The sequence below is a fragment of the Helianthus annuus genome, chromosome 4 (assembly GCF_002127325.2).
Source record: "Helianthus annuus cultivar XRQ/B chromosome 4, HanXRQr2.0-SUNRISE, whole genome shotgun sequence".
Taxonomy (NCBI): domain Eukaryota; kingdom Viridiplantae; phylum Streptophyta; class Magnoliopsida; order Asterales; family Asteraceae; genus Helianthus; species Helianthus annuus.
Window position 1 is genome coordinate 16312901 of NC_035436.2, and position 13937 is coordinate 16326837.

Genomic DNA, 13937 nt, shown 5'->3' on the forward strand with positions numbered 1-13937 from the left:
CATATCGGTTTGGTTCGATTATTTTCGGTTATTGAAAATGCTTATCCGAAAACCGAACCAAAATTTTCGGTTATTAAAAATCTAAAACCCGAACCGTCGAATCAGAAATAAGGAGATGTTGAGTGCGTAATGAGAGAGGGGGTGGTCCTAGGAGGCAACAACAACCCAGAACCAGTTTTCTGACGAGGCAGTGCCGGTGCTTAAGTGCTCTGATGACGAGGTTTTGAGATGGTGGGGGTTGGAAATAACTTTCAAGAATTTGGACACAGTTGAGGGGGTTACATATATAGATACATATTATATATGTATGTAGGTATAACCTCATAAAAAGAGATTAAGTTTAGTTTAAGAGAGTGAGAAATAGAGGAAGGTTTTGGGAAGAGATAAATATAGTGGGTAACTAGGGATGTTTATACATATAGGTAAGCAACAACTCTTTTATCGAATAAAAAATTAACTTTGGTAAAACCTTTTGTTTATTACCATCACAGGCACCGTCAAAAACACCACCAACCACTATATAGTAAATTATAATCTTATTTCAGTTTTTAAGTTTTTACTCGATCTATAATAAATAGTAATTTAAAACATGTTAATCTATACTTAAAAGAAGATAGATTAATCCCAAACTTTTTTTATTATTATATATGCTTTGAGGTACTTTTTTTAAGAAAAAAAGAAAAACGTAGACATGAAAGGAACGCATATCACAATAAAGGCGAAGTTGGTATTCCTGGTATATGTTACACCTAGTTATAATTAAAATACAACATTAACAAAAGAAATTACTTTTTAAATAATTCTTCTTTCCTTTTAAAATCACCCTTATTAAATTTTTACAGATGTGTAAATACAATAAATTTACACATGTGTAAATGGCAAACTTAAATATGTGTAAATTTTCTTTATTTACGTATACATGTATATATAAATGTGGAAATCTGATTTCTAATATTGTATTCGAATAATAATAATAATAATAATAATAATAATAATAATAATAAGGCAAATTGGAAATAAATAATCCCAACTCACTGTTATTGGCCAATAATAATCCCAACTCATTTAATCACCAATAATAATCCGAACTATTCACTTTTGTTTGTAAAATACTCCCACGTTAAAAAACACTAACTAGGTTAAAATATTGCTGATGTGGCTTAACATGTGTGGACTGACGTGGCTGGTTAACATCTTACCTGTGTATAAAATGATTATCAGCCTCATTTGCACACACAATCGACTGAATTTGCCCAATTTGTAGAATTAGGGTTTTGAAGGAGAGTGTGATTGGGTGTGCAAATGAGGCTGATACACAGGTAAGATGTTAACCAGCCACGTCAGTCCACACATGTTAAGCCACATCAGCAATATTTTAACCCAGTTAGTGTTTTTTTAACGTGGGAGTATTTTACAAACAAAAGTGAATAGTTCGGATTATTATTGGTGATTAAATGAGTTGGGATTTTTATTGGCCAATAACAGTGAGTTGGGATTATTTATTTCCAATTTGCCTAATAATAATAATAATAATAATAATAATAATAATAATAATAATAATAATAAGTGTAAATAAAATTTTGAATTTTATTAGTTTTTGACCAAGTTCTTATGCATTTATTCTCACGGTTCTCGCAATATTTAACGTTCTCATTTAAGCCCCTATATATATATATATATATATATAGGGTCAGGATTTAGAGAGAACGGTGAAAAATGTGAGAATTGTGAGAACGATTTTGATGGTGACATGTGGCATTGATTCTAAATTACACTAAGGGGTAATATTGTCAAAAAAACCCACTCACATGAACTGGGTGTTCAAATAAAACACCAAAAAAACACCCAATTCAGAAAAACACCATGAAAATACTCAGTTAAAAAGGCCATAAAACACCCAGTTCAGAAAAACGCCATGAAAAAACTCAGTTGAAAAACGCGATAAAACACTCAATTCAGAAAAACGCCATGAAAATACCTAGTTAAAACGCCATGAAAACATCTAGTTCAGAAAAACGCCATGAAAATATCAAGTCTAAAACGCCATAAAACACATAGTTTAGAAAAATGCCATAAAACTCAATTAATTTTTTTTGAAAAGTATATCAATAGTATAGTCGTTGGAAAGATAAGAAAACGCTGAGTTTTATGGTGTAATTTTTTTCGAAAAATAATCACGTATAAAAAAGTTAATGTCGTTTAAATATGATGGGGAAATAGCATGTGATTAGCATGTGCACCTTTGTTTGGATCTTCCTATTTTTTCCCTCCTGATAGTTCTAAGGCCCCTATTATTTACAAAAATGCCACCGCATCAATCTCAGCCACAAACCACTAAGATCTTGTGGCTGAGAATCGTTCTCACTATTCTCACACTTTGAGGCGTTCTCTCCAGAACATAAATGCTACACATTCATATTATTTAATAAAACTTGACCTGTAGCTCATAAATATTGTTTATCATTAGTAATATAGTAATATTAATAATGGTTTGTTAGGGAGATATAAAAAAGTCTTTAATTTCATGTAATGAAAAAAGTGTAATTACCCTCTATAAATTGATAATAAGACTCCATTGCTAAAAAAATCACAATGGCTAATTTCTTGGCTATCGTCCTTCTTTTCTTAATCTCAGCATTTTCATGCACGGATTCAACTAATTCTTCGTCACACAATTGCATTCTAACTCCTGATTGGCATATATTTGTGATAAATGGCCTCTCTAATGAGGTTATCATAGCAGATATTCGTGATGGATATGATCTTCATATCCCAATATGTGACCATTGTCCAATATCTCCGGGGGAATCTTTTAGTTGGTACTTTTGTCCATTTGGGGAATGGTATTATGGCGACTTCACTAGGGGTTCAACTAAAAAAACTGTACAATTGTATAGTAAGCACATACAAAATTTTTGTGGCCATAAATTTTTGTTCGGTACCGAGCATTGTTATTGGTTAGTTAAACCTGACGGATTTTATGTAGCTAAGAAGAACTTGTCGATTTCAGATCCAAATTGGAGTTATGAAAGTCCTTGGATTTGAGTAATGTGTATTTTGGCTTGGTTTAAGGAAGTATCAACTAAATATAATAATAATAATAATAATAATAATAATAATAATAATAATAATAATAATAATAATAATAATAATAATAATAATAATAATAATAATAATAATAATAATAATAATAATGTTTCTTTCTAATTTAGTTCAGCCTTAGTTTCTTATGTGTTTGTATTTAAGCAAATTACTATTCCAAAAATTTCTAATTACTTTTGAAAGATTTAAATTTCAGATCTAGTTCCTTCAAATTCCAATTCTATGTAAATTCTAATTCAAATTCCAAAGCATTCTAGGAATGAAACACACCCTTAGGAAACGCCTAGGGACTTGCCATCAACCACCTCACTTCCACTTCTTCATATTAAAAAGTTTTAACTCCTCTTCTCTCCTCTTGTTCTCCATCTCTCTTGCACAACCACACCATGATCTGCATACCCGTTGTCTACACTCACTACACCACCATTATTGTAGATCTGTTAAAAACTTTGACGGCGTCATCGCATAACCCCTTTAGTCTTTTTTCTCCGGAGAAGATAACCTGTCGATGAACAAACCTCGATCCTCTTTCTTTAAAAACAGTGTCTTCTTAAAATATCTGGAAACATTGTCTAAAACTGTAATTTACTGGTCTGACAACGAGCATAACTGTAATTTTGGTCAGTGGACACTTTAATATTAACTAGTTAGTATTTAAAACAAAACATAAATTTTCAACATTCGTATATGCTAAAAATATATTTTTAGTATTTTTAATATTTAAAAATAAATTTCATTTAATTTTTAAAACAAACTTAAATTTATGTTTGTTTTAAATATTAATAATACTAAAAATATACAAATGTTGAAAAAAAATTAATAAATAAGGCTTAAACATCTCAAGCCTCTACAAAAAATGCTGAAACGTCTTAAGCCTTTACAAAAAAAATGACATGTGGCGGAACGCAGTTGGTTGGGTTGAAAAGGCTTTTTTAAGACATTTCCACGCCATGTTTTTCCGTGAAAAGGCTTTTTAAGACGTTTCCATTGGCTAGTTGCGAAACTTTGCCCAATTCTTGACTATTTTCGTTATTTCGTCAATAATAAATGTATACACAACTACATATTTCACAGCCGTTCAAAACAAAAAAAAAAAAAAAAACAAACAAACAAAAAAAACTACATATTTGACGAGCTCAAATGGGTTGACTTGATTGAAGGTGAATGTGAATGGTATCGTACCTAATTTAAATTTATTATAAAGGTAAAAGTTAAATTATTTATTCTTTCAATTTGCTTTGTTGACAAGAAAAAGAAGGGACATGTCGAGAATCTTAATCTATTTTTTAGATTTGCTTTCTAAACAGACAACTTTTACATTTTAAAGAGAAGCATTAACCAGACACCCAGTCATCTTCCTTGGACGTTAGTGACACCTACAACTCGTACATGTTATACAATTCCTATATATTTATATCAAAACTCATCAACTTTTTTAGTAGTTTTGGTAAAATAAAAAAAAGACTTAGATATAACTCGTATAACACTATACGAGTCGTATAAAGATAGCACTATACAAGTAGTATCATACAAGTCGTTAGGGGATTTTTTTTTTATTAAAACTCATCAACTTTTGGTAAAACAATTCGTATATATTTATATAAAAACTCATCAATTTTTTTAGTAGTTTTGGTAAAACCCGTACATGTTATACAATTCGTATATATTATATACTATAATTTTGCAACAACATTGTGCAAAATGTGTTGTAACTTTGGCTTTAGTTGTTTTATATGCATGTCTTTGTTGTACTTTATGGTCCTTATATATATATACATATAATTTGCAACATTATATATTATATATACATATAGTTTGTAACATATCTATGTATTATGATTTGTAACATAATGCTTAGTGGGTTGTATCCACCAAAGACAAATTTGTATTTCGTTTAAATATTGAAGGGCTAAGGTCCCAAAAACCTTATAAAAAGTGCTTGGGACCATACCACAACTTTAATTTTCAGCTTGACACCTTGCGCGGCCGCGGACTGGTCTCACAAAAGAAAGGTTTAAAAGGCCCACAAACAGTCAACACTTGCGCCCAAAGGAATCATAAAACCTTGCGCCTTTCCTACACAAAGCAAAGGATAAGAATCCGGAGTTAGATACTTCCGCTTAATATTCAGACTTGGATATTATTTGCCCAGACTTGGGATTTATTCATCTGCTTCCACACGATAAGGTGTCACACCAGATCACAGCAGTAATCTTCTAGAAATGATACAATCGTGCACCACCAAAACGGTTACAACCGTCTGGACACGTGTCACTATATCAGTTGTCCCCAAATCCACAACGAATGCATGCAAATGAAGAGTAATCTTCACTTAAGTCACTTTACACGTGGCAATTAAATCCCTTGCCTTCGATCTAAACCACGATCCGTGTGCCATCATATCGGATCAAGGAGTATTAACGGAAGAAAGCATAACCGCTTACGGAGTTAGCATCTTCCGTCTTCTTTTCACTAACGGGTTTTCCCGCCTTTCGAACGACTCCCAGCTATAAATAAGAGGAAAATCAGGTATGAACACAAGTTACACACACTTCTCAAATACATCTTCTTCTTCATTACCAATACTTATTCTCACACCGGAGTCGGGTCAAGGAGAGAACCCTCTTCTCCCTAGGCGAGGCTAACGGTGTTCTTTTTTGCAGAATCACCGGAGAAGAAGGTCTGTTAGGCTTAAATCGATCGAGTGGAAACCAACCTTTTTATGCGGATTCAAACCCCCTAGATATCTCGGTTCCGACCATTTATCTAGTGTTTCTTCATTGGCGCCCACCGATTCCTCTGTTTTTTCCAGTTTTCATCTCGTTTCGATTTAGTTCTTTTTCATCCTCTGTTTTGCACATGGCAAAGGATTCATTATTCCACTCATCAGATCCCCGATCCGAGTGGGAAAGTTCTACAACCCAAAACACTCGAAACAACGGTCATTCAGATAGGGAGAATTTCTCAGATCTAATCATGAAAAAATCCCCATCACATTGGTTCAGCAGATGTCAAGCTGCTTTAAACACAATCGTTACACAAATCACCAGATCTGAGGTCCCGAACATCAGATCTGGTGAAGAAAACAACATTACAGTATTGGACCCACCAACACCTTGTCGGGGGGACATCCAATCTAGTCGTAACATTGAAATACAATTCAGAAATAGCAGTCATCAGGAAGTTAAACCAAAACAAATAAACATGATTCAAGGAGGTCCATCACGAAGGACAAACAAACGAAGTTATGACCAACATTGGAGGGAGCAGCAAGTCATATTTCCCGTCGTCCCAGGAGGCCCTCAGGAAGAGCGACCAGTAATTATTACTGGCATCTTCGGTCATTATCGGACAGACTATATGTTTATAGATCCGGGTAGCTCGATGGACATCATATACGAGCAGTGTTTTAAACAACTCGACCTAGATGATAAAGCACGTCTAGAACCGGTCGATTTTCCCCTCACCGGATTCTGCAATGAAGCTGTATTCCCATTAGGGCAAATAGCTTTCCCTGTGACTTTGTCGGATGGCGAACATTCACGAACAGTTACAGTCAATTTCATGGTCATGCCGGCAACATCATGTCATGATGTTTTGATCGGAAGAAGGTCACAAAGAGAGTTCAGTATGATCACATTTATCCCACACGCGACATGTGGGTTCCCAACGGAAACCGGAGTTGCAATTTTGTACTCAAGCAAAGAAGTCATGTACGTGGACGACGAGCCACCAGTAAAGGTAGTCAAACCTTCAGCATCAAACGAACCGGAGAAATAGGTCCTGAACGGAGAATACCCAGAGCAGACCATCTCACTAGGTCATGCCATCTCACCAGCAACACGGATACAACTAAAAGCATTGTTGTCCAACAACAAGGATATATTCGCTTGGTGCCCAACAGACATGACTGGGGTTCCACGCGATATAGCGCAACATTGCTTGAATATATTAAACCATCAGCGGAACCTGTTACCCAAGCGAGGCGCAACTTTAGCGAAGAGAAAGCGAAAGCCATGGACGAACAAGTAGTAGAGCTACTCAATGCGGGTATCTTGCGCGAAGTAAAGTACCATACATGGGTTGCCAATCCAGTAATGGTACAGAAACATAGTGGCGGATGGAGAATGTGCGTCGACTTCAAAGACCTGAATAAAGCATGCCCAAGAGATTGTTACGCACTTCCAGAGATAGACAAAAAAGTCGACTCTCTAGCATCATTCAGATGGAAGTGTTTTCTCGACTGTTACAAAGGTTGTCATCAGGTCCAGATGAAAGAAGAAGACGAAGACAAAACTGCATTCCGCACAGATAAAGGCATCTTTTGCTACACTAAAATGCCCTTTGGCCTGCGCAATGCTGGCGCAACTTATCAACGATTAATGGACACAGTTTTCAAAAACGACATTGGCAAGACAGTTGAAGTATACATGGATGACCTCGTCATTATGAGCCATGAGGAAGACTCAATGCTCAACAACATTCAGCGTACTTTCGACTCTCTGCGCAGCGTAAACTTAAAGCTCAACCCAACTAAATGCTCCTTCGGCATGGAAGAAGGGAAATTTCTGGGCTTCATAGTCACAAGAGAGGGCTTCAAAGTAAACCCAGAAAAAGTACAGGCTATCCAGCAAATGCCCTCACCCGCAACAATAAAAGAAATGCAAAGACTCGCCGGACGCTTAGCAGCCTTGAACAGATTCTTGGCTAATCATGCAGCTAAATCTTATCCATTTATCAGCACGCTGTGAAACTGCAGGAGGAAAACCCCCTTTCAATGGACACCTGAAGCAGAAGCAGCATTCAAAGAAATGAAAGAATGTTTAATTCAGCTACCAACGCTGACTGCGCCAAAAGAAAAAGAGCCACTAATCTTATACCTATCAGCCGCGGAAGTAGCGGTAGGAGTAGTATTAATGGTGGAACGGGAAAACGTTCAGACTCCAATTTACTATATCAGCAAAATGCTCACCGGCCCAGAAACTCGTTATTCAATGATAGAAAAATTGGTTCTAGCACTGGTACACGCATCCCGACGCTTGCGCAGGTATTTCTCGGGCCACGTCATCACGGTTCTCACAAATTATCATGTAGGCCAAATCTTGTCAAAACCCGATGTGGCGGGAAGATTGGCTAAATGGGCCATAGAGCTGGGAGGATACAATATCTTTTACAAGCCAAGACCAGCAATCAAAGGGCAAGTTCTAGCAGACTTCGTTACTGAAGTGCCCATCGATAAAGTACAAGAATGCGAGGCAATCCAGAACCCTACACCTGTTTTTGATGACCGAGTCTGGACCTTGCACACAGATGGTGCTTCCAATGATGACGGAGCAGGAGCAGGCCTCCGATTAGTCAGTCCGGACAATCACGAGCTCACATATGCCATACGCTTAGACTTCCAAAGTACCAACAATGAGGCAGAATACGAAGCATTTTTAGCAGGACTTCGTTTAGCGCTCAAAATGGGGGCAAAAAACCTTGAGGCCAACGTTGATTCAAAACTTGTAGCTGAGCAAGTTAACGATCACTACGATGCAAAAGGAGAAGCTATGGCATTATACCTTGAACAAGCACGGATGTTAATCAACCAATTCCATACATTCAGGGTTAACCATATCAACAGGAGCGAAAATAAGCACGCAGACGCGCTTAGCAAATTAGCCGCTACCAGATTCAAGCACCTAACAAAAGAAGTGCGCATAGAGGTACTGTCTAACCCATCAATCCATCTCAAGCAAGTAAACGTTATAGAGGTCGGTAATCCATCCTGGATGTCTCCGATCATCTTATACCTACAACACGGGAAACTCCCGGAAGGAAAAGCAGAAGCACGAAAACTCCAACACAAAGCAATAAATTATGAAATGGCGGATGGCGTCCTTTACCGAAAGTCATTCATGGGACCATTACTGCGCTGTGTCGACAAAACAGATGCTCAATACCTGGTCAGAGAAATCCATGAAGGTTTATGTGGAATACACGCGGGACTGTGCATGGTTGTAGCAAAAATAATGAACGCCGGATAGTACTGGCCAGGAATGCACATGGACGCAGTTGATTTATTAAGAAGATGCGCAGCTTGTCAGCGCCATGCACCAAAGACACTCCAACCAAAAAATCCGCTAGTACCTGTCACATCCGCCTGGCCATTCCAGCAATGGGGCATCGATCTTGTTGGCCCATTCCCTGATGCGCCAGGCGCAGTAAAATTCATTATTGTAGCGGTCGATTACTTCACCAAATGGGTGGAAGCTAAAGCTTTGGCTTCGACCACAACAATGGTAATTCGCAAATTTATATGGGAACATATCATTTGCAGGTTCGGATTACCATTGCGCATTATCTCTGACAACGGCACAAACTTCGCCTCAGAAGATCTTCAAAAGTGGTTCAAAGAAATGAAGATCGAGCATCATTTTGCCTCCGTCGCGCATCCACAAGCGAACGGTCAAGTAGAAAGTATAAACAAACAGATCGTTGACGGCATAAAAGCACGGCTAGGGACAACACGCAGAGGGTGGGTCGACGAACTCCCCAGCATCCTCTGGGCGCATCGAACAATGCCAAAGACTAGCACAGGCGAAACTCCGTTCAGTCTAGTCTATGGGTCTGAAGCCGTCATCCCAGCTGAGGTTGGCTTACCATCACCACGCATGATAGCCATGGAAAAACAGAATAATGAGCAAGAACGAAGATTGGATCTAGACCTCCTCGAAGAACGGCGCGAGAATGCCGCTATCACAGAGGCCAGGTACAAATCCAAACTCGAAAAATACTACAATGCGCGCGTCCGCATATGCACATTCGTTCCGGGTGATTTCGTTTTACGCGATAATGAAGCATCAAATGCTGAAAAACCGGGCAAATTAGCGCCAAGATGGGAAGGATCATATGTCATTAACGAGGTCCTAGGCAAAGGGGCGTATACTCTCAAAAGAATTGACGGGACTCTAGTCCCACGCACCTGGAACGCGCAGCAGCTGCGCAGGTGTTACATGTAGGTCAAAACATTCACAGGCAATGTATTTCCTATTTACTCCTGTACTACAAGACTCGCGCTTTATCAATACAAAAAATTATACTTGTTTCTGTTTGTTACAAATTGCATGAAATTCTTTGGGCTTACGCGAAAACAAAATGGTAAAATTGTACACCTCATGAACAGTCCGAATCAGGCTATCACGCCTTTTAGACAAACGTTCATACATGAGCACAATACCATTTCTCATTCGCCTCACCTATCCAAAAGCAATTAAACACATGCAACATATTGTAATCCAAACATAGAAGTAAAACCTTACAGACTAGTAGTATGTCATCATATACATATCATCAAAAAAGTTTAGCACAAACACTTAGCAAGATCATGGCAATGATCTTCAAAAAATTGTTCAGATCTACAAAACATTAAACAAGAACTAAACCCTAAGGATAAACACCTAACCAGCACCGGAATCTTCATCAACGGCGGACACCTGCTCACAACGGCGAGATTTCCGGCGTTGATATACCAACCGGCATTCTTTCTTCCGAAGCATCGGAATCCGAGCCATCAAACTATCAGTATCGAGCACAATTCTAACATCATCAACAACGCCCATATGTTGAAGAACCTTGCAGTCAGAACCAACAGCTATCGGTGAAGCAGGTTTGACCGGACCCTTTGCCGGAACAGCAACACAGGGTGGTAACCTAGAAAGCAACACGAGACCTTCAGCAGCTTCGTAAACCCTAAGAACATCCAGCAGAAGACGTGTATGATAAGAGCGTTTCATCTTCCTTGTCAAGTATCGACAAGGCAAAAAAAACGTTTCGAATGTACCTATATATAGAAGAACTCAGCTTCGGGAAAAGAGAAATTCAAATCATCATGATTAAATGTCAGGAAACATCACATCCTAACGGCGCTACAGGAACAGGAGTCTTACCTCCATTAATGAAGTCTGACAAAGCGCCAGTACGTATCCCAAGGTAAGAAAAAACCCTCGCAATACATTATGATATCATCACACGTCACGATGTAATCATAATTTTCAAAATCTTCCTTTTTCTTTTTTATGACAAAATATTAAATCTTCTCGTAGAAGATTCTTTACATACCACACCCAAAAGCATTCACTCTCATAAGTCCAGTGCTACACTTATTTGCATAAGTACAACACTAGACTGGGGGGACTTGAAGGGGTAAGGTCCCAAAAACCTTATAAAAAGTGCTTGGGACCATACCACAACTTTAATTTTCATCTTGGCACCTTGCGCGGCCGCGCACTAGTCTCACAAAAGAAAGGTTTAAAAGGCCCACAAACAGTCAACACTTGCGCCCAAAGGAATCATAAAACCTTGCGCCTTTCCTTCACAAAGCAAAGGATAAGAATCCGGAGTTAGATACTTCCGCTTAATATTCAGACTTGGATATTATTTGCCCAGACTTGGGATTTATTCATCTGCTTCCACACGATAAGGTGTCACACCAGATCACAGCAGTAATATTCTAGAAATGATACAATCGTGCACCACCAAAACGGTTACAACCGTCTGGACACGTGTCACTATATCAGTTGTCCCCAAATTCACAACGAATGCATGCAAATGAAGAGTAATCTTCACTTAAGTCACTTTACACGTGGCAAATCCCTTGCCTTCGATCTAAACCACGATTCGTGTGCCATCACATCGGATCAAGGAGTATTAACGGAAGAAAGCATAACCGCTTACGGAGTTAGCATCTTCCGTCTTGTTTTCACTAACGGGTTTTCCCGCCTTTCGAACGACTCCCGGCTATAAATAAGAGGAAAATCAGGTATGAACACAAGTTACACACGCTTCTCAAATACATCTTCTTCTTCATTACCAATACTTATTCTCACACCGGAGTCGGGTCAAGGAGAGAACCCTCTTCTCCCCTTGGCGAGGCTAACGGTGTTCTTTTTTTGCAGAATCACCGGAGAAGAAGGTCTGTTAGGCTTAAATCGATCGAGTGGAAACCAACCTTTTTATGTGGATTCAAACCCCCTAGATATCTCGGTTCCGACCATTTATCTAGTGTTTCTTCAAATACTATAAATAATTTTGCGAGTTAACACGGCGCAACGTGCGTGTGTGGTTAAACGTTTTTACGTCGTTTATTTTTTTCCGTTTGACAGGTTCATCATAACCCTCGGGTCCTAGATCAACTTAGTTATTTTTTATATGTTTTACGTTTCGGTTTAATTTCTTCCCATTAACACGCTGCAATTTCAGTGTTGGTGGTCGCTGGTAGTAGTTTGGCATTAGTGTTCGCCCCCGCCGCAATGCTGGGTAGTTAATACTAGTTTATATCAAAACTCATCAACTTTTTTAGTAGTTTTGGTAAAACAAAAAAAGACTTAGATATAACTCGTATAGCACTATACGAGTCGTATAAAGATAGCACTATACGAGTAGTATTATACAAGTCGTTAGGGGATTTTTTTTATTATATTTATTTTTTTTAAATGTAGGGTGAGTTTCTGTTACAAATTAGTCTTAACTAGAGTTACCACCCGCCGCAATGCAGCAAGGATTCATTGTAGGGTGAGTTTCTGTTACAAATTAGTCTTAACTAGAGCTACCACCCGTCGAAATGCGGCAAGGATTCATTAGTTATATATCATATTAGACGAATGTCAAATGTTTCTTACATGACCGTGAACCCGTGTGTAAAACATAGAAAAGAATAACAAAGTTGATCTCTGTCTCGTGCGTTGCGACAGACTTATCAAAAGGAGGAAAATAGACACGCTGCGAGAGGCCTGTCAAACGGGAAAAAATAGATGAAACGGGGGAAAATAGACGCGCTGCCACACACACGTTGCGGCATGTTAACTCGAAAAATTTAGAACGAAACGTTAAACGGAAAACTTGCAAAAGATGAAAACTACAAGGAATCAAAGTTGAAAGTTAAATAGTGTTGGGGTTAAATTGCAAATGATGAAAAACTTTATGTTAAAAGTAAAAATCATTTTTTAAACTTAATTGTCAAAGATTTAAACTTTAGAGTTAGAAAGGAAAAATCTTTTTTTTTTTTTTTTGAAAAACTCCCAAAACGAATGGTACAACTACCATATGCATATTCATGTTGCTTATTTATAGTTTATAATTTATAATATAAAAATTGGGCTGAACATGAGAGATGAAGAATATATATTTTTTTATTTTTTTAAATTTTTTTCTATTTTTTAAATACGTATTTTAGTCTTAGAATAAAAAAAGCGTGTTTTTACGCTAGTACAATAATTATGTAATTACTCATTATACTAGCGTAAAAACACGATTTTTGTACATTTTGCAATTAAACATTATAATTAATTAGATAGAAAAAAAATTTAAACAAAAATTTCTTTACTTGTCAATAAATGTTTGAGCAGACACACTTCAATTGTTTAACTACTACCTTTTTTTTTTGCAAAATAAAGCTATAATTTATAAAGAGGAAAAATTACTAACTCTTTGTTAACTAAGTCATACTCATCAAATGTTTGAGCACGACACACTTCAATTGTTTAAGAACTACCATTAAAGTAGATATTTAAACAAAGGAAAGTTGGTTTTTAATAAACCAATCTTTGTCCCGTTGGTAAATAATAATCCTACCAACGTAATTGGTATACAATAATCCTACCTATCAACATGTTGGTTCTTAATGAACTTCCATTAATTATTTTTAACTGAAGTTAGTTTTTAAGTTTTATTTATTACACAAACAACCCTGTAGTTATAATTTACTAGTTTTAACTATTTTGTAAAACAAAAAAACATCAAGGGACATGTAATTAAATTTTATATATACATATGTGTACTAGTTAAAACTAGTA

At 37.2% G+C, this 13937-nt stretch overlaps 1 protein-coding gene across 1 annotated transcript; it reads left to right on the forward strand.

The window, feature by feature from the left end:
* The first annotated feature begins 7913 nt into the window (after positions 1-7913).
* On the forward strand, positions 7914-9131 carry LOC118491441. Its single transcript, XM_035989234.1, has one exon. The coding sequence runs from the start codon at positions 7914-7916 to the stop codon at positions 9129-9131; it is 1218 nt and encodes a 405-aa protein (XP_035845127.1).
* Positions 9132-13937: the final 4806 nt, after the last annotated feature.

Excerpts from the sequence above, each read along its gene's own strand:
- LOC118491441 (XM_035989234.1), top strand. The coding sequence starts at position 7,914 with ATGAAAGAATGTTTAATTCAGCTACCAACGCTGACTGCGCCAAAAGAA.